General features: G+C 41.3%; 1 protein-coding gene across 2 annotated transcripts in view; it reads left to right on the top strand.

Annotated features, from left to right (window-relative positions):
- The window catches only part of RETREG1 (reticulophagy regulator 1), a 61,026-nt gene that overhangs the window by 6,719 nt on the left and 27,870 nt on the right, over positions 1–26,437 (top strand). Inside the window, exon 3 of one of the 2 annotated variants that reach the window (XM_072152786.1) lies at positions 1,134–1,164. In XM_072152786.1, coding sequence (XP_072008887.1) covers positions 1,134–1,164 — 31 coding nt within the window. Of the gene's footprint in view, positions 1–1,133; positions 1,165–24,556; positions 24,743–26,437 lie in introns of those variants that run through there. The other variant, XM_072152787.1, reaches the window with a different exon arrangement.

The following is a 26,437-nucleotide window of genomic DNA, read 5'->3' as shown; positions in this document are numbered from 1 at the left end:
ATGTTTTTAAATGTCATGGATTATTAAAAGAAGTTTTTAATCTTAAATTATGTAATCTAGTTTTTGTGGACCGGATATCACTCATGAGTTTTTCAAGGTTTTGTTTAGTTAGAGATGGAGTGGGTTCGTGTAAAAGAACATATGAACAAATGTCTTTTCATTATTTGGTGCTAATTTTTTGGTTTAGAATACTCATGTATTGCAGGGTATTAGCAGTGTCAGCCTATGCACTTGCATAGGCTGGCACTGTGCCAGTAAGATGACGTCACAGACGCCATCTTACTGGCAGTGCCTGCAGGCAGTGCGGGGGACCAGATCGGACCCCAGCACTTCCATAGCAGCGATCGGCGGCCCCCGAAAACGGAAAGACCCCCTAGAGGCATGTTAGATGCCGCGGTCGCACTGACTGCGCCATTTAACGGGTTACGCACCCGCGATTGGAGCCCACTCCGATTGCGGGTGTTACACTGGGGTGGTGGCTATTAGTTACAGCCGGCACCCCGTTTTTCCCGATGCCGGTTCAGCTCCGTGGCGGATATAAATAACCAATATACTTTATGTATTAATTCCTTACTGTTTTCTAGATCTCTGCTTTATGTCATTCAACAAGAAGTTTCATTGTTTACTTCCTGTGGAGAAAATTCAGTCCATGGTCATGTGATGTCACACAGGTGCGCGGCTCGTTATAACACACAGCTCTGATTACTCTATGGGACATTACATGACCATGGGCTGGCTTTTATCCATAGGTAAAGTAAACAAGTAAACAATTAAGCTTTCTATAGAAGGACAGTTATCAGAGATCTTGAAAACTGAGGAATTGATACAGAAAACATATTGGAAAATTGTATCTTTTCCTTACACAAACAATATCAGTTATTTGCTGAAAATGGACAAAACCTTTAATGATACATCTATTCCAACACTTCCAATTATCCTCGGTCAAACTCAAAGTCTTTTCTAGGGCTACATGACAAGAATAATATGAATAAAGGATAGTATGTAAATGTGCTGTGTTTGGTATAAATTATTAGCCTCCACTGAAAAACTGCATGTACACTATACTACTCTTGTTATATTTATCTCTTAAAATGATATTATTTTAATTTGTGCATTACACTTTTATTTTTCAGGTGCAAAAGTTTGGAGAGGTATAATCAGAAGGTATGGTGGTCTTACATTTTGACATTATACAGTATGCAGTGCCACAGTAGACAGTATCATAATTATCACAAAGCACTAATTGTTTTCAACTTGCTTTTATTGGTTTCCATATCAATGGGAAGCATAATTCAGAAAAGCTTACAAAGAACAGGTTTGACACAAATAACAGGAACCAAATGAGATACAAAACAAATCAAAGGGAAGAGATGAAGTCCAAGTCCATGTAATGAATATAGCCAAATGTTTGCGACTCTAGGGTAGACTAACAATCTACTCCGTTGATTGTTAATCTTAATCCAAGTGAGCTTCCCACTTATGTGTTCTAGGGGGATAGATGGATGCAATAGCTATATAGCAACACACATAGATTAAGTAGTGGCACACACCATCGATGGCTAGGAAAAAACATCTTTTGTTAAGTGCGGCAATGTAGGGGGAACCTACATTGCCACAAAAAGGCAATTGACAATCTCACGCTTCTGCAAGCTGCTGACATCATCATCGCAGGACATCATGATTTAAGTACTCTGCCCCTATCTTTAAAATAACTGTGCCTGGGAAGATATAACATCGGTAAGACTATCAGATGTTTATTTATCAGGGAGCATTTTCATTCTATTTCCATGGGGAATGGTTGTCCGTGGGTTGAAATCCTGATTTCTTCCGATTCGGTGGTTTAGAAAGGATAGATATCTATACATCGGGATGGGGAGGGGGGTGTCTAAATGACCGGAATGATCTGGCTGTCTTTGTAAAAAAAAAAATCATAATTTCTAGGAGGTATTTAAATCATGACATCCCGGGATGATGACGCCAGAGGCTTGATAAAGCTCAAGGTAGGGGGAAACAGCCCCTTACCTTTTTTCGTGGCTGGCATTTTTCCCGTGCTGCCTCACTGACTTAATAAAGGATGTTCTCTCCTAATCATTGATGATGAGTGCCACTACTTTATCCATGTTTGTTGCTATATGGACTGGCTCCTTAGTTGAGCACCACCTGATGTTGGAATTCTGATTCCGAGGTCATCTGCACCTAAGAAACTGGACAGCGATAGCCTTGTAGGTCTCTGTGTTGTGACAAGTAATGCCGTCTGTGACTTTCTGTATTGGGGAGCAATGGCAATCTCACAGCTAAGAAAACATTTTGAATAAAATTACGCTTAGCTTAAGGGACCTCAGGCATAGAATAATTCATAAGTGGTCTCCCTTGGTGGGGAGAACCTCATAAAAGGACATCTATCACCAGATCAAGGATTGTAAACAAAGCACACTGACATACTGGTGTGTGTCACCTCTGGTAGGATCTGCTGTTATACCCTTGTTTCTAAGAAAAAAGGGCTTTAAAATTACGCAAATGAGCCGGAGGATCTCCAGGCTCCATAGGAGTTAGTGGAGCGTGGAGCCCCATTAAAAGCTTTTTTTCTTTTTCAATCCTTAGGTTTATAATATTCTTGGTCTGGTGACAAATGTCTTTTAAGTTACAAAGGAAATTTGTATGCGATCAGGCTGAGCCCCGCCCCCAGGCGTTTGCATTGCAGTTTTAAACACATTTTTAAACGCAATGTAAACACCCCAAGTGACCACACCCTAAACATTCAGATAATACTATTTTTGTTTTATTGAAAATATTGTATGGGTTTTGAGTATTGTGATACTTTTTCAGGTATCGTGTCGCACTCAAAATTCTAGTATTGGTGCAGCCCTAGTGTTTTGTGTGTGTGAACCGTGGCTTAGGTTGCTGTTGTCTTTGGGATTGATTGATCCACAACCAACTCCCTGCATCCCAGCCCTGTCCAGCAAGTGTTACTAGATTGATGGACGGCTTATCCAATTAGCTACTGTGGGTCGCGCCCAAAAATTCCTTTTTATACCTGTCCACTCCCATTACTCCTTGCTGGTTCCAGTAATCTACTTATACCTGTTCCCTGTGATCTTGTGTTAATGCTTGCTATTCTGTGTATCCGTCCTCTGCTACGTTTACTCAATCTTTCTCTAGTGATACGATTCTGTGCCTTCGCCGCCATATTGGTTTTGATCCAGTTTTGTCAACTTTGCTTGTTTGTCTGTATCTGTTGTTTGTCCCATTATAGGTCTTACATTTGTGGATACAAATAGTCACCAGATAATTGCCTACAGTTGATAATAATTTAAAGAGCTGTATCATGACAGACTCTCAAGATATTGCTATCTATATTGCTATTGTAGTTTAGGAATAGCTGGAGTCGTCAAGAGGTTTCTGGTCATTTTTAGTGTTGTAAAGCCCACCCCTATTGACAGGAGCAGATTAAGACTGCCATGCACTCTGGGCTGTATTATAGCCCCTACAAATCTGGAATTCACTTCCTACATATGTGGAGTAAGTAGAAAATAGAGTGGCACTCACCGGGACGATATTCAAGAGATGCTTTATTAATGGTTACAGAGACATCAGGATGCTGCCTCGCCAATGTAAAGTTTTGTCCTTGTTCACACAACCTCAGATTCTCTAATACTGATAACAGTCAAAGGTGAGCTCAGGAAAAGAAATCAGACCAAACAACGTATGGTATAACATCTCAACTTCTCTGAACTGCTAGGCAGAGATCAGTCTGCTTTATTCACGTCACAAAGGACTTTACAGAAACCCTCAGTGGGCTGGACTTGGCGTAGTTAGCCAAAGATAAGAAGTAATATCCGTAGTTCATTGGTTAGTAAATTATAATATGATAATTGCAGAAACAAAAGACATCTCTTTCCCGGGAATAACTAGTATCTTAAATCAGTCAAGGTCACATTCTTTCATTGCACAGCAGAGTGTTATCAATCTTCATCCATAGTCTGGCCTCATCTTAGTTTTCAGCATTTAGAAACATATAAACATATAACAATACTTCACACCAAGGCAACGGGCCATTTTACGTGTGTACAATGCGCTTTCTCAAAGGCGATGGGCCATTAAGCGTGTTGTACACGCGCGAAACAGCCCATGGCCTTGGCGAGGCAGCATCCTATTTTGTCCTGATGTCCCTGTAACCATTAATAAAGCATCTCTTGAGCATCGTCCCGGTGAGTGCCATGTTGTTTTCTACTTACTCCGGATTTTAGAGACTTCTCTCCTTGGATGTGCACCTCAGGATAGTTCTGCACCCCTGATGCCTATCCTCCGCTACACGTTTCTGTAAGGGTAATATATGTGCCGACTGTGTTCTCTCCCTTTTTCTATCACTTCCTACATATGGTACTAGAATCAATCTTCTTGGGGAATGGAATATGTGTTCCTTCTGCCTGCTTTCACTCTGTGGTTTCAGGATCTCTAGAGGACCTACAAAAGTCCTGATATGGTTCTTGTGTATTGAAAGCAGGACCAGATGTTTTGCTGGACATGGGCCTGCTTATGTTATAATCCACTACTACCTATTGAGCGGTACAAATAGAATTGAATACTTATGAACATAGTTTTCTGGTTTGCTTTGCCAGTTTATATGACTTATAATCATATTTGTAGTTGTATTTTCTTGCTACTGGTTCTGTATGCTTTTATGAAACTTCTTACAGATTTGTCCAATATTGCTTATTCTGCAGCAGAGGGCACTGTGATTCTTGCCGAGCCTTTGTTGTTTTCCTTAGTCGGTATGATATAGTTGCCATAGTTGTGATGGAGTTTATGCATACATGCTGGTTGAAATAAAGTTACTAAAGGGAGATCTGTTGCAAACATTTGCAAAATAAATTTAAAAATATAAATGAAGCACAAAAACACGTACATATCCAGAGGATAAAAAAAACTATGAAAGTATTATTTGTTTCTTCTTTAAATGCATTATATAACCAATGTGATTAACTAGTACGTAAGGGGCATAATAAACAAGAAATATAAGCCATTTAAGTTGCTAAAACATGTAGTGATGAGGCATTACAGGATTATAGAGAGAAAGATAACTTCTGTAAAAAAAAAACAGATAAAGGCATCAAAAATAAAGACAAGAAACTAAAAACATAGAGTGTGGGCCCTCTGCAGGCCAATTTATTGAATGTCGCTTTCTCAAATGAAAATCCTATGGTGGAAGACATGATGAGGAATAATGTAAACTTCTCTTTTGAATATCAGCAGTTTAACCCAGGAAGCGGTGCAGCAGTGTTTCAAAACCACTAAAACGGCAAAAGGGGGGAATTAGGTAATTTTATCAACTATGGGATACTGGGAGAATATTATTATTTCTTCTGTAAATAGAAAGAGAAGTGATTAGTACACTGTAGGAACATAGAACATTTTCTTAGAGCAGATAGATAGTAGTAATGAAACATGAACAAAGGCAAGAACAAAAAAAAAATACAAATCAAAGCAATATTTTAAGAGAAAGTCCAATCATATGCTCTATTAAGTACCAAAGGTTCAGTGATCTGAAGTGTATAGAATCAGTAAGATTCACATTTAAGTAGGAGCGCTACTCGATTTCCTACCCTTCTTGGGGTCTCAACCTGATCGATGACTTGAAATCTCAGTTGTTTAGGGTGATGGCTGTGTGAATTAAAATGGTCAGGTACTGGGAGGAGATTTTGGCCTGTCCTAATGGTGGATTTATACTTATCCTGTCTTTTACTAGAATAGTAGTTTCTCCCACATACAAAAGTCCAAAGGGCATTTTAGTAAATAAGCCACGTATTGTGAATTACTTGTGTGATAGCTTTGGATCGCATTTTGTTGTCCCCTTCTTGGATGACTGAAATATTCTACTCCTATTACAGCCAAGCAATGGTTAGATCTTGTGGTTGTATAAATGATTTTATTCAAAATGGGCCATGTTGGGATTTGCGTATGGGTGGCCACATTGGACTCCATGACCTATACATAAAAATGTATAAGACACTTAATAAATTATACATTTTATATTACCAGGACAACCTTCACCTTGATTGTTACTGATCGCATGCATTTCGTTGGAAACATATATCGGATTGGGCTGAGCCCCACCCCTAGACATTTGCATTGTGTTTCTAAACGCAAAATAAACACCCCATGTGACCACACCCTAAACATTGAATGCAGATAATACTTTTTTCTCTTCTTGATCAGTATCGAGTATTGTGATACTTCTTTGGGTATCGGTATTGCACTCAATTCTGGTATCGGTGCAACCCTAGTTAGGACTAATATGGTCCTAACAGGTTGTGTAAAAATACCTAATGCCTTTATACTATTTAATGATGTTGGTGTATGCGCACCCCATATTGAATGAGATTGTGGCCTTACCTCATTTAAAAAAATGTTGTAAGGCGAATTGCTGTTGTTTCCCAGTATCGGTTCAGAAAGTGTCTATATCCAGCTTTTGCTGTCTTCCTATTCAGTATATGGGTGGTGACCCTGAATGTTGCTAGTGATCTGTACTGCCTTAGCAGGTGCATGCTAAGCTGTGGTTTAGTAAATGTTATTTACTTAAGAATATATCTTTACGGAAATAGTTCTCTGTTTGGAATATCCCTGTCTGGGAGACACATCTTGCTTAACGTTTAATAGGTCATTATATGTTAACTGTTCATTATCTGTAGTTTTCTAAACTATTACTCTGTCTAAACTGAATTAGATTTCCATTTAATATTTGACTATTAAATGACACTTGCAATTAGGGATATTAAACCACCCACAGTTCCTTTTGGGGGTTTAGTGTCCAAAAGTCACCCTTACAGGGTCCCACTATTAACAGTCTATTTACTACAGGGGGCTGGCTGGCTATATACTACTGGGGGCTTGATGGCTATATACTGGGAGGCTGTGACCAATGCATTTCCCACCTTTGGGTATACTCAAGTCAATAGGTTTTCTCAGTTTTTGGTGGTAAAATTAGGGGCCTCGGTTTGTGTCGGCTTAAACTCGAGTACTGTATATACTGGCGTATAAGACTACTTTTTAACCCCTTAAAATAATGGCTACAGTGGGGGGTCGTCTTATACGCCGGATATACGGGGGCCGCACTGTGTGAGGTGTTTTTTTTTCCCCGTCAGCGCGCAGAGAGCCGCTTCCTGGGACCGCCGCGCATGCGCGGCAGTCCGCCTCTCACAGTCATTAGAAGAGGCTTAGTACGCGCTGACGGGGCGGCGCGCTGTATGCTAATGCAGCCGCCCTGTCACAGCGGTCAGCGTCACAGAGCTGGGGGTCACAGGCGGCACTTACAGAAGCATGTCGGATCTTCATTAATATCGCAGCTTACAGTTATGATCACCAGGCACTTGCTCTCTTGTTTGTTTTGCAAAGTTTTAAGCAGACTTTTTTTCATTTGGGAGAGGGGTAGTCTTATACAGTGAGTATATACCAAATTCTATATTTTTAGGGCAGAAGTTGGGGGTCGTCTTATACGCCCAGTCGTCTTATACGCCGGCATATACGGTATATACGGTAAGAGTACTTTAGAAACTGTAATTTTATTGGAAAAATACATTAATTTAGGACAAAAATTACAAAATCACAACGGATTAAATTATGAAATGCTCTGCAAAGTTTGTGCAACGGGCAAACAGACGGGCATTGAATGAAAGCAGCGCCATTCAGATACAGGCTATAACATTTGATGGCTTATTTTTTGCGGGATGAGATACACTGTACATATACTTCATTTGGGGGGGTTGTACAGATTAACAATTTCATAGGTAGAAAAAAAATTGTGGTTCACTACAATTATGGTGATACCTCATTTGTATAGTTTTTTTTGTCTTTGCCCAATGTTACTGGACAAAAACAATATTGGAGTGGAATAATGATTCTGATTTGTACATTATTAGGTTTTTCTATGGGAATTTAGGACTTTTATTTTTTAATTTTTATTAAAAATGTTTTTCCCTTTTTTTTTAACTTTATATGGACTTGAGGCTCTGATTGCTTGCTCAAATCCAAGATCCTGTACCGCATTACTAATGTGACGTGACAGGGTACCAATGTAAGCACAGTTAGTTTCTGATAAGCAATTGTTAAGGAAGTTTGCATTCTTACCACATGAGGTTCAGGTTAGACTCTATCCCTGTAGTGTATTATCACCTAAGTAATGCAATCTTTAAGTTCCAATGTAGTGGAATTCTTCAGATGGCATCTTTCCCTGTTAAAGGGATTGTTCATGTCTGTATATGGTATTGTATGTATGTGTGTATTGTATATTGCTGTATCTATATATTTTGTATATATACTGTATGGGATTGTAACTCACAAATCTGAGTATACAAATTTGTAGGTTGGGCCCCATTCAGAACTCTTCTATGGGGACAAGCCTCTTCTAGTTATTCCGCTGGTCCCAGTGGCCCAACGCCTGATACAGCGCCAGTACAGGGGACGGGCGGGCGTGCCCAGCCACCTGGAAGTAGCCGGACTGCAACGCAGGACACCAGGAGCACCGGACGGGGTGAGTACAGGTTTATTTCCTTAACAAACCCTCCCCAGCCCAGATTGTTTTTTAAACTCTCGGACAACCCCTTTAATTTGAGTACAGTGGCTAGCTTACCCTGGATCTGTCACCCTAAGTGGTGACCATCCCAACTGGACCTTGTCCTCTCTGATAATGCCCTTCTAAATGGTCACAGGAATTCCAATACCTTGGAACCGAAAGATTGATAAAGCTTGTTTTATGTTGTCCCATAATTTTACCTTTATGAATAGTCATTGTCAATTCTCTACTGTATTTTGGCACCTAACTAAAACAAGAAACTGGTAGATTGTTTTTGCCAGAATTTTCCTTTAAGAGAGCAGACACCCTCCAGTTCTTAAAATCACTATTGTCCTTACCTGCATACAGCAGAATTATTGCACTGATTCTCCCATAGATGTAGGCATCGGGTGATTTTCTAGATGGCTGAATATAATTCCACCAGGATTAGAGCCACAAGATTTCTATTTTTACTATACAATTCTTCTGGTAATTTCTTCAGATGTAACTTATTGATCATGAGATTCCTGTAATACAGCCTACACACTCCCGGGGATTCTCAAAGGGATCCGGAGCCCCAAGGATACTTAATCTTGCTCAAAAACTATGGTGGTGCACCTGCTGTATGAATACTGCCTATATAAGATTTGAGTTTGTCGATCTTTTGTATGTCATACCCAGGTACAGGTTGGTGTTAGTTTGTGGGCCTAAATCCACTAAATTTGGCCTACATTATGCAAGAAAAAAAATTCAGAGCTCATGTATGAAAACCTCTTAGATTTGGACTTTTCATTCTTTAAACTGTATGGTAAAGATGAAGGCTGGAATGAGTGTCATGGGCAGCAATTCCACTTGGGACCCATGCCACATTTTGATGCATGCCAACCTATCTCTTAAAGTAATTATTGTAGTAATAGTGTAGCTTTGAAGCCACACATGTTCACCATTTATTTCCCTGAGTCATGGTCACCTCAAAGTCACATTTTAGCAGGACCTGAATGATTCAGAGAGAGCCATGTATCATGAGTGGACATTCCTTCAGTGTCAGGGGAACCTGCCCTGGCAGCAGCAGCAGGCTGTTTGGCACAGTTTGCATACCTAATTCTACAAAGTTAATTAAAGCGGGCACCAGACTGACCTTTCCGTTAGAGTAGCACTCCGCTGCTGATAGACTAGGGTAAAAGTAGATATTTGACATACCATTTCAGTGTTTATATTGTTGGGAGATAGCTGTCATGTTATTTTCTTGTTGCCTTGTTCCATCTCCTGGTTGCAGTTGATTGTTTGGGGTCAGCTGGAAAGTTACATGGCATTAAAATTCTACTCCGGCACTGGATGATCTTCATAAAGTTTATTTTTACTTTATGGATTCAGGAATCACAATGTCAACTGTTAGAAAGCAGAAGGTTGATGATTTATAGCTTCTTATAATGCCTACAGCAATGTTGAGATTTGCTCTTTATATATTAAAGGGGCTGTACCAAGTTTACATGTTATCCCTTATGGATTGCCATGGTTACGGTGATACCAAACTTGTCATTTATTTTGCATTGTTACATTTGTAGTAATTTGGAAGTAATTGAGAAGCAAGAACATGCAAGCATTTTACTTTAGGGGCAATGTTCAGCAAGCCCCACTTTTTCACTACTTACATGCATAGTGGGAGATTTATCAGAAGTGTCTTAGATAAAGCTGTTCTAGTTAATCATAGCAACCAACGGAGCTCAACTTTAAGCTGTGGGAAAATGAAAGCTGAGCACTGATTGGTTCAGCTCTCAGACACTTCTGATAAATCTCCCTCTACAATGGTTATCTTTTTTTTGTAACAGTTCGGTGATACCTTGATCACTTATATGATAGACTACAGTAATTCTGAACTGCAGCATATTGAAACTTCTTCAAAGTTCTTCACTTTGTTCAGGTAAATAAATAAATTTTTTTAAGTGGATTTCAATGCAATCGAGGATTTTGCAGGTAAAGCCTGTAAGGATTACCGTCCTTACAAGCCTGCTTGTTACCTTTAGGGGATGATGGCACTCTTTTAACTACTTTCAGGACATCATTCCTTTGGAGAAAAGAATTTTTAAAAAATATATAAATGAGCCTGCGGTGCTCAGGTAATGTGAGCCCGAGCGCCTCAGGCTCATTTATATATATATATATATATTATATATTTTTCCGCCATACACTAATTATGCCTGTCCCCCTTCCCCTGACACTCAACTTTCACCCCTCTGTCCCACCCACAGCCAGCAGACAGTTCTTTTCTCCAGAGAAATGGTGTTCTGAAACTAGCTAAAAAGAGCAGGATTGTAAGGACAGTCTGCCACCAGTAATCTAGTGGTAGATGTACGTTAAATATATGTGTTTTACTTGTAAAAACAACAACCACTTTGAAAACTAAAGAGAAAAAAAAAATATCCTGTTTAGTTTAAAATGAGGATTTAGGCAACAAACATCTACCAACCTGTTAACCTGGACAGTGATAGGATCACACTGATATGAATCTCTATCCTTGGAGAATCAGCATTATGCAGAGAAAAAAGTTTGAATGCTGACCTGTAGGTAGTCACAGGGGAAGAGAAGAGTCACGCTAGCCTGTTCCCTTCCCTGTCTGACTACAGGATAGGGGATAACAAGCTGATGAGTGAGGGTCCAACTACTGAGACCCCAACAGTGCAGAGAATGGGTTCCACTTACTAGCAGGTAGAGGAAGCATGCTTGTCCTGAAGCTAACTTCAATATTATGGGAGTGTCGGAAATGGCTAAATACAGCACTTGGCTATCTCTGGCACTCACATAGTGAATCAGAGTGTTGGAGACAGTAGAGCGATGTGCTCTACAATTTCTGACGCTATCATAGTGTTTTCACCCTAGCTGATCAACTTGTTATCGTCCATCCTGTATCTAGGGGATGAATTGCCAAATTGGTAAAGCCCTTTAATGCCTAATTATTGCTGTGTTTATGAGTGAAATGATATAGAAGATGTAGAAGTTTTGCTGTAAGTTCTTACTGATAAGTGTCTAATCAGTACTTGAATAATTGGAGCTACTTTTCCTATTTTGTAACGTGCAGTTTTGTAGTGCTGGCATATCCTGATACTTGTGTGATAACATTTGGAGGTGTGCTCCCTAGCTCTGTATACTATTGGTTTGAGAGGAGATAGCCAAGACCGCCCCTTATACGTCTCTGTGAAAACCAACACAATAACATGTTTTTCTCAAGTTTATTGACTAATCCAAAGTACATACAACAGTTCCTTGTGTCACACTGTAACAAAATGCTCCTACATGTGGTATACTTCAGCACAATGAATGTTTTCACTCTCCTGCAGTAAGTTTTTCTAGGCTTGGGCTATTCCTTTTGCATGTGTACTGTAATGCCAGTTTCATAGTTATCTACACACATGCCTTCTGTGTAATGTGTTGCAAGCATGTCAGTGACACTGTGTTCTGCTTTTCTCAGAAACTGTTTGTGTTCCCAGCTCTTTCCTCAATGTAGAAAATGACATCAGTTGTGAGGCCTTTTAAGATGTGCAAACAACAAAGCAACCCACTTTGCCGTGTCATTGGTGCCTTATTTGGGCTCTGTTGTAACATCCAGGAAATTAATAATCAGAACATGTCAAATCAGAAGTATCCTAACATAGTAACAGTATATAGAAATTATCTCCAAAATTTATTCTTTAAAATAGTCCACAGGTCAGAAATAATAAGTGAAGTTTGGGGTGCCAATGTCTGACTTTCCAGGTCACCAACCCTTAAGGTACGCTAAAGGCACTGTCTAGCCAACACTTCCAAGTGAACCTTCAGTTTTTAAATACATAGATACAGCAACCTAGAAAGGTTATTTACTGTGCAAGCGCAAGATGTTGTAATGGCTGATAATTTGAATATGTTCACAGAGGCCTGTATGCCTTTCTGGAGAGCCATAATATCACATGGTATGGGAATAAAACTTTTTGTTAGTAGTTTCTGTTGATCCAGGGAGCTATTCTGACCACCATATTAGGAGTTGAGAAGGAACTTTTCCCTGCTTTGGGCCAACTGGCATCAGCCTTTCAGGGTTTTTGCCTTCTTCTAGATAAACGCATTATAATGTATAGGTTGGACTTGATGGACTGATGTTGATCACTCGCCATTTAATCTCCACTATGGTTATATTTAGGTGAACATGCTTATACATGTAACTGTGCCATGAATTGGTCCCCATTTACTCAATGAGTAGTTTGCGTCAGTGCTAATGTAATATTTTTATGCCAAACACAGCCCCCACACAGGTATAATATATAGTCATGTAAATAAGGGTAAATGCACACAACCGTGAAAATCATTCATGTGCTGTCTGTCCTAGTCAGAACCTTTTTTCATGGATTACTCATAGACTATAGTTTATGAAAAAAGGATGCCAGACTAAGGCTGGTGCCACACGTAGCGCTTTGTCTGCGCTTGCAAACGCAGACAAAGCGCTGCGTGTGGCACCAGCCTAAATCAAACGGTTGTGAAAAACAAGATTTGGCACTTTTTTTATGGAGGTAGCCAAAGCTTAAATTTACAGTCAAATCTTAAAAAAGAAAGTTGGTCAATTACTACAGATCTGATCACTGATCGCACACAGGGAGAAGTGAAATCTAGCAACCTGGAAGAAATGCCTGTGCTCCATCAAGAACAGGTCTTCATGGTGTCTTGATGTCTTTGATAGGTATTTTACTGTAAAAAAAAACACCCAATTTCATAAAACAAACTGCTGAATTTCCTTGAAGGTTGTCAGTCCATTGTGACCTGAGATGTATGTTATCAGTTGCAGTTGTTTAATAGAAGTGACATTATGATAATAATGTCTTCTGCCCATGAGGTCCAGGTTCTTCAAAATTATGGTATGTAAGGTTTGATATGGTAGGGAAAGTTGTGAGAAGCTTTGGGAGTGCTAGTCAGTGGCCAAAACCTGACCTTCAAATATTTGCTTAGAGATTAACTCTAAAGAGGAGACTCCCTTTAATGTAATAAAACAGCACAGGATATTGCTTCTTCATACTGAAGGACATTATTGTTATGCTTCTCTCTACGTAGGCCATGAAATGTTATCAGGTTGTATGGAAGAAGTAGTTCTTTACATATCTTGAACCTGTTGATCATGTGGCTGTTGAAGATTGCAGCTCGCTCACATGATATACTGTTAACAGGAATGAACAAAACAGCTGCTGCCAGTTTATTCAGGAGAAATGCACTGTGTTCCTGTTACAAGCTCATTGTAGGACTCTCTGCCCAGGCGTAGCCTTAGTTCCTAAATCTGTTTAAGTCTTGTCTGCTGGTAGGCTTATGATATTGATTTAAACAAATGCCTTCCTTAAGGCTGATATCATATTTATAAAAAAAAAGTCATCTAATACTATAAATCCTGTATCTGGTCTCAGTTGTACCCACACCTGACAGAATGAAATACTTATCACATGATGAACACCTAATAAATGAACAAAGTCTGGAGAATATGAATCAATGTGCGGAACTAACTATGAATGAATATCGTAGACAGATTCTTGTATGCAATTGTCTTGTAACTTAGCCTGACAGTAGTAGTAGTAGAGGGATTAGTAATGTACTGACCTAATTTGATATTTGATATAAGCCCAACATTTGATATTTGATATAAACCCAACATTTACACAGAAAATTTACTTTTGTATATTATAGAGCATACAGGATAAAGTTTTTAGTGGAGACAGCAAACATTTATAGCCCCAAAACACACATATAATGATCAAAGAGCCCAAAATCGAGGATTTTCTGATTGGTATCATACCAGCATATTACAAAGAACCTGCGACGTTTAAGGCCAATATTGTACAGTGTGATGTGGGCAGCTGGAACCTGTAGTCTTGCTCCATTTTTGGTGTCCTGTACCACATTGGCCTCAAACGGGGGCATTTTATCACACGTGCCCCTGCGACCCATGTCTCGGGTCGCTGGTGCACCCGTGTGCCCCTCCGTGCAGGCTGCAATCTGACTTACCTCTCTGCACTCCAGAGGTGTCTCCCACGGCTCGGCATGCACCTTTCCACCTCCTAGGGCGCACGCGCCTGCTCTGTAAAATTTAAAGGGTAAGCACACCGCTAATTGGTGCTGGCCACCTGGTACTTAATAAATAGCCCATCTCTTCCCTTATGTCCTGCCGGATCTTTGAGCCTTGTGCCTCTGAGAAATATGTGTTCCTGATGCCCTGCGCTCATATTCTGAATTCCTGTTGTGACCCCGCTTCCATCCATGACTGCGCTCCTCTGCTGCCCGCCCTGACCTTCCAATACGTCCCCGACTCTGATTCTGTGCTGCCTGTTCTGACCTCCTGCCTGTCCCTGACTACAATTCTGCTCAACGTCTCTGTACCTAGCCTAGTAGAGCGACCTGGTGGTACCACGCCACAATGAATCCAACCTGATTTGCGGCGAGCATCTGCTCCCAGGTGTCGGCTTACATTATCATGGTACAGAGGGTCCACTACTTCTGACTCTGACACATTTAAAGTCAGTTTTTGATGGAGTATGTGATTTTATAGCTTTTATAGAGAACAATGGGGAAAGTTGGTCACTGAAAAACTTCATAAAATGTATTCTTAAAGTGAATTATCCTTCTGGAAGAAGCAGAACATACAATGTTAAACCATGCGGGTGGGCAGGTTAAGTGGAAGGTAAAAATGTAACAGGGACTCAGGGCCGGATTAATGTTGGTGGGGGCCCCTGGGCGCAAAATGTGGTGGAGACCCCAACTGAATGTAGCATATATACATGTCCTTCTGCCCACTATCTACTACCCCCACCCTAATACATCTACATACAGCCGCCTCATCCCCAGTTATACATCTATATACACAGCCGCCAACCCCCCAGTAATACATCTACATACAGCTGCCAACCCCCAGTAATACGTCTACATACACCCCCCACCCCCCCAGCAATACGCCTACATACAACCGCCATTCCCCAGTAATATGTCTACATACACCCGCCAACCGCCCAGTAATATGTTTACATACAGCCACCAACCCCTCAGTAATACGTGTACAAACACCCGCCATCCGCCCAGTAACACATCTACATACAGCCGCTAACCACCCAGTAACACATCTACATACACCCGCCAACCCCCCAGTAACACATCTACATACAGCCGCCAACCCCCCAGTAATACATCTATACATACAGCCGCCAATCCCCCAGTAATACGTCTACATACAGCCGTCAACCCCCCAGTAATACGTCTACATACAGCCGCCAACCCCCCCCCCAGTAATATGTCTACATATACCCGCCAACCCCTCAGTAATACGTGTACATACACCCGCCAACCCCCCAGTAAAACATCTACATACAGCCGCCAACCACCCAGTAACACATCTACATACAGCTGCCAAACCCCCCCCCAGTAACACATCTACATACAGCCGCCAACCCCCCAGTAATACATCTATATATACAGCCGCCAATCCCTCAGTAATACATCTATATATACAGCCGCCAAACCCCCCCCCATAACAAATCTACATACAGCCGCCAACCCCCCAGTAATACGTCTACATAAAGCCGCCAACCCCCCAGTAACACGTCTACATACTGCCGCCAACCCCCAATAATCCGTCTACATACAGCCGCCATCCCCCCCCCCTCACAGGCAGAGACCCCCAGTCCAGACAGATGCCTCCTGTCCCTCCACAGGCAGAGACCCTCCAAAACGCTGAAGAAGCGTGGCTGCCGCACATCGCTCCAGGCAGAGATAGTCAGCTCACTGTCTCCAACTAGGCACTAGGAGAGGGAGGCATGTGTGAGGAGGCACGGCACCGTGGCTCTGTAACTAGCTGACCTGTTTGGCTGGGAGCTATGCGCTGCAGCACAACAGATGCACATCGCTTCCAGTAACAAAGAAACACAGTCAGCTCAGTGTCCGGGAGCGCCAGCGGTCTGCTGCTGGCGCCCCATGTCTAACACCGACATACATTTTTATTGATATTGGTCATCTGGTGGGGGCCCACTCTGGGAGCAGGATGGTGGGGGCCCCGGGTCATGCTCCCCTGGAGCCCCACCTATAATCCGGCCCTGCAGGTACTTACCTTGTTCCTGTTCCTGTAGTACAGCCCCATGCGTTGTTTACACTTCCATAAATGGTCCCAAAAACACTTCAGGCTGTCAGCAGCCTCAACGGTCACAGAAGGGACATTTGTCACATCACTGCAGAACAGTACCATTCCATGGGAAACTACAAAATGTTATTTGCAAGTAAGAAAGAAATATAACAAAAGAATAATAAGAAACTGCTATATATAAAAGAATTCCCCACACATAAGCATCAAACAGCAGCTGGAAGCTATAAATGACTCTCTACAATGGGACAGGAGCTTCTCCCAGGTCATATACAGTTTAAATGATGTACCAGGAAAATAAAATGGAGTTGTCCAAAGGGGCAGCTCTTCCTGACACAGGTAAAGACAGTACAGGACATACAGTACCACACTTTCCAGTAGGGAAGCAGTATAACATGTAGTAATGCTGATGTTTTACCAGTTAAATGCTAATTGTCTGGGATCTTCCAGCCAGTCACATGTCCTGCAGATTGCATTGTATGTTGGTTGTGTGTTGAATGTGGTTACTTGTTATAACAGACCAGGAAATATAATTGTATTTTGAGAAGAATTGTCGACCACAATTGGACTGATTTGTATGTTGCACATAAATGCTGGTGGTAGAGGAGAGATATAAAGGTTAGAAGAAGCTATGATGATCTATTATTTCATGTCTACTGGTTCCTTAATCCCTTTACGTGTAATGCATAATTTCCACAATCCATGGTGTCCTGGCTATTGATGTCATCTTTTCGTTTCATTGTCTTTCGTTTTCTCACCCTATTTACAGTGATTTACAGCTTCTTTAGTGTGTGCAGTGCTGTTTTTCCCCATCTTCTGGTGTGCAATGTTTTGCCTTGTTGCACAGCGCTGACTTACCGTATATACTTGTGCATAAGCCGAGTTTTTCAGTACAAAAATGTGTTGAAAACCCTCACCTCGGCTTATACACAAGTCAAAAAAATAATCTTACATGCTTACCTCCCTCCACCCGAGATGCTTGGCGCAGATCCCAGATGCTCGGCGCGGCGGGCCCTTCTGTTACAACAGACAGAAGAGGAACCGAGGGGACTGGAGCATTGCAGAGAGGATAGAAGCATCGGGACTACCCAAATTTATTTTTCTTAAGTGCTGGGCAAACTGGTGGCTGGCTACAAAGGGGGCTGGCTAGCCGTATACTACAGGGGGGTGGCTGTACACTTCAGGGGGATGGATGTATACTAAAAGGGGCTGGCTTATACTACTGGGGGAGGGCTGGCTGTATACTACTGGGGGCTGGCTAGCTATATAATACAGTGGGTTGGCAGGCTATATCCTACTGGGGGCTGGCTATATACTACAGGGGGGGCATGCCCTATGCTAAATGGGGCTGGCTGTATACTACTGGGGGCAGAGATCGCGATAACGCCTCTACAAGAGTCTATGACGCATGCAGAGGCTGATTTACTCTCCAAAAAAAAATACCAAGCGTATAAATACGCTAGGTGATTTTCTTGTAAAGGCGCTGGCTCTCGGCAGTAGTGATGTGCAGCTGCCGCCTGCTAGTTTGTAAGGAGCAGAGCGGACAGTGGAGTGCACAGAGCAGTCACGTGAACACTAACCCACTACACTGCAGAGACGACTCTGCTTCTGCCGGCAGATGGGAAGCTGAAGCCACGCCCCCTGAGCACTCACTGCTGCCGGTCAGTGATGGTTACCTGAGGTGACAGTGATCTTACAATGCTCATAAGAGCTTACAATCTATGAGGAGGAGGGCACAGGAGGTGACAATGCTTGTACAATGGTCATAAGAGCTTACAATCTATGAGGAGGGGGGCACAGGAGGTGACAGTGATTGTACAATGGTCATAAGAGCTTACAATCTATGAGATGGGGGGGCACAGGAGGTGACAATGCTTGTACAATGGTCAAAAGAGCTTACAATCTATGAGGAGGAGGGGGACACAGGAGGTGACAATGTTTGTACAATGGTCATAAGAGCTTACAATCTATGAGGAGGAGGGGGACAGAGGAGATGTCAGTGCTTGTACAATGGTCATAAGAGCTTACAATCTATGAGGAGGGGGGGCACAGGAGGTGACAATGCTTGTACAATGGTCACAAGAGCTTACAATCTATGAGGAGGAGAGGACACAGGAGATGACAGTGCTTGTACAATGATCCAGGCATTTCAAGTAAGGGATAAAATAAATACCCCAAAGACCCCAATGTTTTCACATTGTTTTGAAACTCATTCTATTGAAAAAAATCCTCCCTGAACCAAAACACTTATGCTCAGTAAGTAGCAACTTTATCGCGGCCAAATACATCTTGCTAGTTAGTGAACGCAAGTGCATTGGTCAGAAGGCATATGTTTTTGGGAAGGACTATCTAGTAAAAAATAAACAGTGGGACTGGCTATTAACAATTTATACAACTTGGAGTTATATATTTGTATTACTGAAAATTCCATACTCTTCCTCACCAAAAATGGTGAGAGGAGTATTATTACCCTTCTGGAAAAATGTTAGTGCGACTTCTGACTGGGGGCTTGCTGGCTATATACTGGAAAGCTGTGACCAATGCATTTCCCACCCTTGGCTTATACTCAATAATTTTTCCCAGTTTTTGTTGTGTTAAAATGAGGGGCCTCGGCTTATACTCGGATTGGCTTATACTCGAGTATATATGGTACATTTGCTTGAGGGGTAGGCACATAAACCTCTATGCCAATAGATGTTTAGGTACTTTCCACAACGTTGTATTAGAGGAGGAAGAGTAGGATAACATATTCACTTGTCAGGTGGCAGTAATATTCTAGTCATAACCATATCACTGGTCATCATGGCTTAGTAGGAAGTCACTGAAGCTTTGATCATTCACTGATAAAATCTAATTCCAGGGTTTATCACTTTGACATTTAAGTCATGATGGGCAAAGGAATTATAACTGAAGTCTCTCTACTCAAATATGCAGTACCACAAACAAACACACACATATACACTCACCGGCCACTTTATTAGGTACACCTGTCCAACTGCTCGTTAACACTTAATTTCTAATCAGCCAATCACATGGTGACAACTCAGTGCATTTAGGCATGTAGACATGGTCAAGACAATCTCCTGCAGTTCAAACCGAGCATCAGTATGGGGAAGAAAGGTGATTTGAGTGCCTTTGAACGTGGCATGGTTGTTGGTGCCAGAAGGGCTGGTCTGAGTATTTCAGAAACTGCTGATCTACTGGGTTTTTCACGCACAACCATCTCTAGGGTTTACAGAGAATGGTCCGAAAAAGAAAAAACATCCAGTGAGCGGCAGTTCTGTGGGCGGAAATGCCTTGTTGATGCCAGAGGTCAGAGGAGAATGGGCAGACTGGTTCGAGCTGATAGAAAGGCAACAGTGACTCAAATGGCCACCCGTTACAACCAGGGTAGGCAGAAGAGCATCTCTGAACGCACGGTACGTCGAACTTTGTGGCAGATGGGCTACAGCAGCAGAAGACCACACCGGGTGCCACTCCTTTCAGCAAGGAATAGGAAACTGAGCCTACAATTTGCACAAGCTCATCGAAATTGGACAGTGGAAGATTGGAAAAACATTGCCTGGTCTGATGAGTCTCGATTTCTGCTGCGACATTCGGATGGTAGGGTCAGAATTTGGCGTCAAAACCATGAAAGCATTGATCCATCCTGCCTTGTATCAACGGTTCAGGCTGGTGGTGGTGGTGTCATGGTGTGGGGAATATTTTCTTGGCACTCTTTGGGCCCCTTGGTACCAAATGAGCATCGTTGCAACGCCACAGCCTACCTGAGTATTGTTGCTGACCATGTCCATCCCTTTATGACCACAATGTACCCAACATATGATGGCTACTTTCAGCAGGATAATGCGTCATATCATAAAGCTGGAATCATCTCAGACTGGTTTCTTGAACATGACAATGAGTTCACTGTACTCAAATGGCCTCCACAGTCACCAGATCTCAATCCATTAGAGCATCTTTGGGAGGTGGTGGAACGGGAGATTCGCATCATGGATGTGCAGCCGACAAATCTGCGACAACTGTGTGATGCCATCATGTCAATATGGACCAAAATCTCTGAGGAATGCTTCCAGCACCTTGTTGAATCTATGCCACGAAGAATTGAGGCAGTTCTGAAGTCAAAAGGGGGTCCAACCCGTTACTAGCATGGTGTACCTAATAAAGTGGCCGGTGAGTGTATATATATATATATATATATATATATATATATACAGGCAGTCCCCGGGTTACGTACAAGATAGGGTCCGGAGGTTTGTTCTTAAGTTGAATTTGTATGTAAGTCGAAACTGTATATTTTATAATTGTAGATCCAGACAAAATAGAATTTGGCCCCAGTGACAATTGGAGTTTAAACTTTTTTTGCTGTGATGGAACTAAGGATTATCAATAAACCTTCATTACAGACTGATTATTACAGTCTGGGACTATAGTAATGTATCCAGAGAGCTTCACCAGAGATCAGAGGGGTCTGTCTGTAATTATGGGTTGTCTGTAAGTCTGGTGTCCTTAAGTAGGGGACCGCCTGTATATATATATATATATATATATATATATATATATATATATATATATATATATATACATATACTTAGCCACATAAAACTAAGACTAATGCACTTGCCACTGACTTTCTGGCCAAAGTTTGAGACATACAAATATATAGACACATGGATACTTAGAAATATTCTGAACAAAAAGAAAAACTGATGCTTGAGAATATCTGTATATTACCTGTCCTTATCCACTGACCCTAAGGTCAGACCCAAGTCTGTCATGGCGACGGATCGCCGCTCCCTGATGACCGCCCATGCGCCGCCATCTTTTTGAAGCCACCGGCAGCATTGCTGTGGAGCAGAGAAGTAGTAGAAACTTGCAGTTAAAACTGTTACATAAAGTGTATAGTGAGTACTAAGGGTTAATATCTCCCTGCTGTGTAGAAATAGTCCAGAGAGCAGAATGTATGGGGGGGGGGGTTGCTACAGAGGAGTCTATGATAAAGCTCAAGGTGCAGAGAAAGACAGAGACATTTCTACAGAATCACAGACTGGGATGGATGGACTGATGGGGAACATGGAAGCCATTTTACCTCACTCTTCTTTTCAGTAGACTTTTGCATCCTTCAATCTGCAGAGACATGGCTAGCTTGGCACATAGAGCATCACATTACCACAGCCCCACCCTCCAGAAGTTAGAACCAGTAGAATTTATTGTAAACACATGATGGTCTTATAGCAGTAAGCAGCAAAGCCAAGGAAGACAGCTTTTGCAGGAATATGCTAAACTGAGGAGGATAGCAAGGAAACTGCTGGACATAGGTTATCAAGATGATAGGTAAAGTTGTTCTACATCACAAGAGCTATTGATTTGCAAAGAAAAAAAATATTGGAGTTGTGCCTTAAAAGACATCTTCCATCAGTTATAATAATTATGCTAATTACATTGGGGTGCTCAGGTTACGTCACCCGAGCACCGCAGAGCGCCTCCTTTTTTAAATTATGCCTCTCCCCTGTAGAGCCTGCAGTTCTGCCCATCACCTATCTATGCACTGTTGGCGCTACGGCAGGAGTGCATAAATTAAAATATGAGGATCCCTGAGGCGCTTGGGTGACGTAGCTTGACCGGGTAATTAGCATAACCTTTATAACTCTATATTTACATATAAAGCTACAAATAAAAGAAGTCATCTTATTAGGACACATCTACCATCAGTAAACCTCACTACATTTGTATGTGCCCAATTGACTTTTAATGGTATTTATCATAGAAAATTTCATTTACCCAAAAAGAACAGAAAAAGTGACAAAAAACGCCACAAAAAAGCACTGTGTAAGAAAATTATCACAAGGCAACTCCAATGTGTGTTTCCATTATATTATAGAATTTTGTAATTTAAAAATCCGCCATAAAATGCTTTCACTCTCTGCTCACCTGCTGAAGGAAATAATTTTAGTAACTTTTTAAAATAGTCAAGTGTGATAAATCTGACGCACATCAGTCTCTATGCTTTCCTAACCAGAGTGGAGTGAAAAATCTTTTTTTTTCTTTGCAGTTTTTTGCAAGACCCAAATATTACAAAATAGTATTTTTTTCTAAATATTTGACAATAGAATTCTAGAGGACAGCATAAATCCCTATTTAGCTATCTGTGAAAGCATCACAAGGCAAGAACACTGGGATGGATGCATCCAGTGACATATTCCTAAAAGGGGTTTTCCCGTGTACAGTATAAATTACATATATAAAGGTCCACTTATGGGACTCACACCGATCTCAAAAAACGAGGGTCTACTGGCTGGGCCGAATGAAGAGTTTTGATGCTTCTATAGAATTTAATTTTATAGGCTTGGTGCACATCTGACATGGCAGAACTTGAAGCTTCATTGGCGGTATTTGACTTCTGCTTTTTCACTGTCTTTTTACCTTCTGGCATATAGACGATGGTTCCAGGAAAACATCTCAGGAGTGACAGCGTAGCCAGAAAGACTTATAAAACCCAGATTGATTTTTTTTTAAAGAATTTTAGATGGTCTGTACTGGAAGGTGCGAGCTGTTAATATTTTCTTTAATACTATTACACCCTATGAGCACACTGTATATAACAACATGGTATGGGACCATCAAGATGAAAGGTGTCCAAACTCTCTCACTTTATACTCTACAGATGCATTTCGGTGCTCCCTGCCCTCTGCCTAGTCAAGGCCTTGGGGTGACCCCCTCCTTGTCTTACCAGCCTCCTGTGCTTGGATGCTCTGCTTCCTGAGATAGTTACATGATATACTTATTTGCTCTGTACCACCACCTCCCTTGCATGGCAACTCGAGGTTGAATGCTTGCTACATTATAACTCCAGTACATGATTTTCAGTTGAGTAGATTTTTACCAACTTAGATTAAATTAGATTTTTATCTTTCAATTAAATATATATACTGTGTACATGCACAAAGTTTAGAGGGGTTAGATGTAAATATTGTAGCCAGTATGTTGTTGAGATCAGGGGCGATTCTAGCATATTTGGTGCCTAAGGCAAATATGAAAATGCTCTGTCTCTGACACTCTCACAACAATGACTCTGTCTCCGACTGTCTATGGGGAGATGTATCACAAGTGTCTGAGAGCAGAGCTGCTCTAGGTGCCAATGGCAACCAATCAGAGCTCAAGTTTAATTTTTACACAGCTGTTATAAAATTACAGCTGATCTCTGATTGGTTTCCATCGGCAGCTGGAACAGTTTTACCTCAGACATTTCTGATAAATCTCCCCCTATCTCTGTATCCCTATCCATTTACCTCACACAGTCTTATACTCATTGCCTGTAGTAGCCAATCAAAGCTCAGAGCTCATATTAATGACCTGTGGCAGAACAACAACCAATAGCGGCTCAGCTTCCAACTTCCAACTGCCACAGCAGCAGCGCAGAAAATGGTTCCTGTATATGGTGGGTAATAAGTGGATTTTGGAAAGTGCGGGGTGAAGATTTCAGCTCTAAACTGAGTCTTTGACATTCCCAGAGTCACAGGCAACAACTGTGCAAAATTTGGTGATTGTAAATGCGACGGTGTAGATTCCTTCAGCGGACATACATACGTACACACACAGCTTTATATATTAGATAAATCACTTTACATTGTTCAATACCTCTATTGGCCAGTGACAATGTCCCGGACAAAATAATAAACACATTAACCACAACAACAATAAACAAATAATAAACACATTGTCAGCAGGTTAATACATTGTGGTATGTCTTGAAGCTGTCACAATACAAATCTCGCAGGGGTGTTGCCTGGTCACAGCGCTGGAGAAGGGAGGCAGCTCATGAGACCTGAGTGTGTGCTCACAGCCAGGCCTATTTATAACAGCCAATCAATGTGCGCTCACAGAAAGCTTCATTCAAGACTGGCGACACACAGGAGGTTTGTAAACACACTGCCATAGCTTCCAGCTTCCACGACTTGGGCAGCACTGGTAATACACATCAATATCTGGATTATACTGACTGCTGCTGAACCCATTATAATGAAGGCAGAAATGCCTGAAGGAGAAGACTTTGAGCTGGATGAAAGGTATTGTGTTCTCATGTTATAGTCCAGGTTTGGGGGGTAAGGTAGATAGAGTGTAACTCTGTTCTTATCTTTCTACTGAACATACCCATAGACACTGTGCTGCTATGAGGATTTTCCAGGAACTCTAACACATTCAACCGTGCCCCCCTTCCCCGCAAAAATTCTATAGTATTGGCAGCAATGTCTAATTCTAACAAGTTTGGATGTGTCTCCATTATATTGAAATACTTTATGCTAATTTCTCCTGGTCCCATAAATTTATAATACAACTGTTTACATGAAGTCATAAAGAAGGTATTGAAGTTTCCCATCAGTGTACATGTTGTGTAACAAACTTGCCACGTTTCTTGAGTAAAATTTACATCTTCTCAAAGAAATATGTCCAGCGTTTTGTTTTAATGTTTTTCTCAACATGATACATATAAACCATTATTTTAAATAACCACTATAAAAGTACAGATGCAGTGTACCACAATGACTAAGGGTTAAGATATATTTTCTGGTGAAATGTAACAGCAGGGTTATAATTAAAATATATATCCTGCCTATTTACATATGTAGCATATCTCTGAAGAATGTTTAACTAACATAATAGGTCATGCTGGTTATTAGCATTCTATATCTTTATGATAAGTCACATTGCTTAGTCTGCGGCTGACATGTTTAATGTAATTAAAGAATAACATCATTTTGGAACCTGTATATGAAGACTTCTTCAGATTGTTTCATCAGGTGTATTAAAGGGGAATACTTTTAGCAGGTGTATTAAAGGGGAATAGTAACATTTGATTTATCTGTTAGATGAAATGGCTTTGTGAACTCTACTTTCCCCAACATTAAAATGATTCGTAAATCCATACTATGAGACATACAGGTAAAGATCTGGTGGTATGCCATTGGGGGAACTCGTGGTATAATGCAGGGTGCGCCAGAAATGTGTCTCAGACCCCTCTTAAATACCTGTGCCAGCAGTTTGTACTGAAAAGAACAGGCAAAGTCTGACAGAAAACTGGTGCTCAGCTTTTGGTAAATGTGCCCCAGTGTGTGCAGCATGGCTGTTGAGGAATGCAGCCTACATAAATAAATGCAGGCTGTTTCATGGTTTCATCAGCAAGTGTTTAGTAAAATTGGTGTACTTCATGTGACTAAAATGAAGGCATGAGCCTCACATCCTGTACTGATTATACATGAATGGAGAATCAATAGCATTTTAGCATTTTTATCAATATAGAGTTAGAAAAATTATTCTTTTCTTCCCAATTCTGTCTCTGGGATTTTTACTTTAGGCATTTTCTGCTTTACAACAATACATGTTGTTCGCCTAACTCATGCAACAGTCAAGTGATACAATGTAAGATTTTGCTGTTATAGATTTCCCCCTAGTCTTGGCAGGGTGTCACGGGACCACCTTTATCATGTGGTATTGACGTCATACGCATCTGGGGCGGGGGTGCATTCTAATGCCAACATGATTAAGTTGTGAAGGCTAAAGGTGTACATCTACACCTGCCTGGAATTCCATATGTATACCACGCTTTTATAAAAACTGGAAGGCTGGAGTCACATCTCGTTTTCTGAAAGTTCCTGACATATACACTAAGTGTACACATTGACATATAATGACAGATGGAGACACAGTTGCCTCCAGCTGACTAGTATATGGTACACCTGTTGCAATATACATACAGTGGGATA

The sequence above is a fragment of the Engystomops pustulosus genome, chromosome 5 (assembly GCF_040894005.1).
Source record: "Engystomops pustulosus chromosome 5, aEngPut4.maternal, whole genome shotgun sequence".
NCBI lineage: Eukaryota > Metazoa > Chordata > Amphibia > Anura > Leptodactylidae > Engystomops > Engystomops pustulosus.
This window is presented reverse-complemented; position numbering and strand designations above follow the sequence as displayed.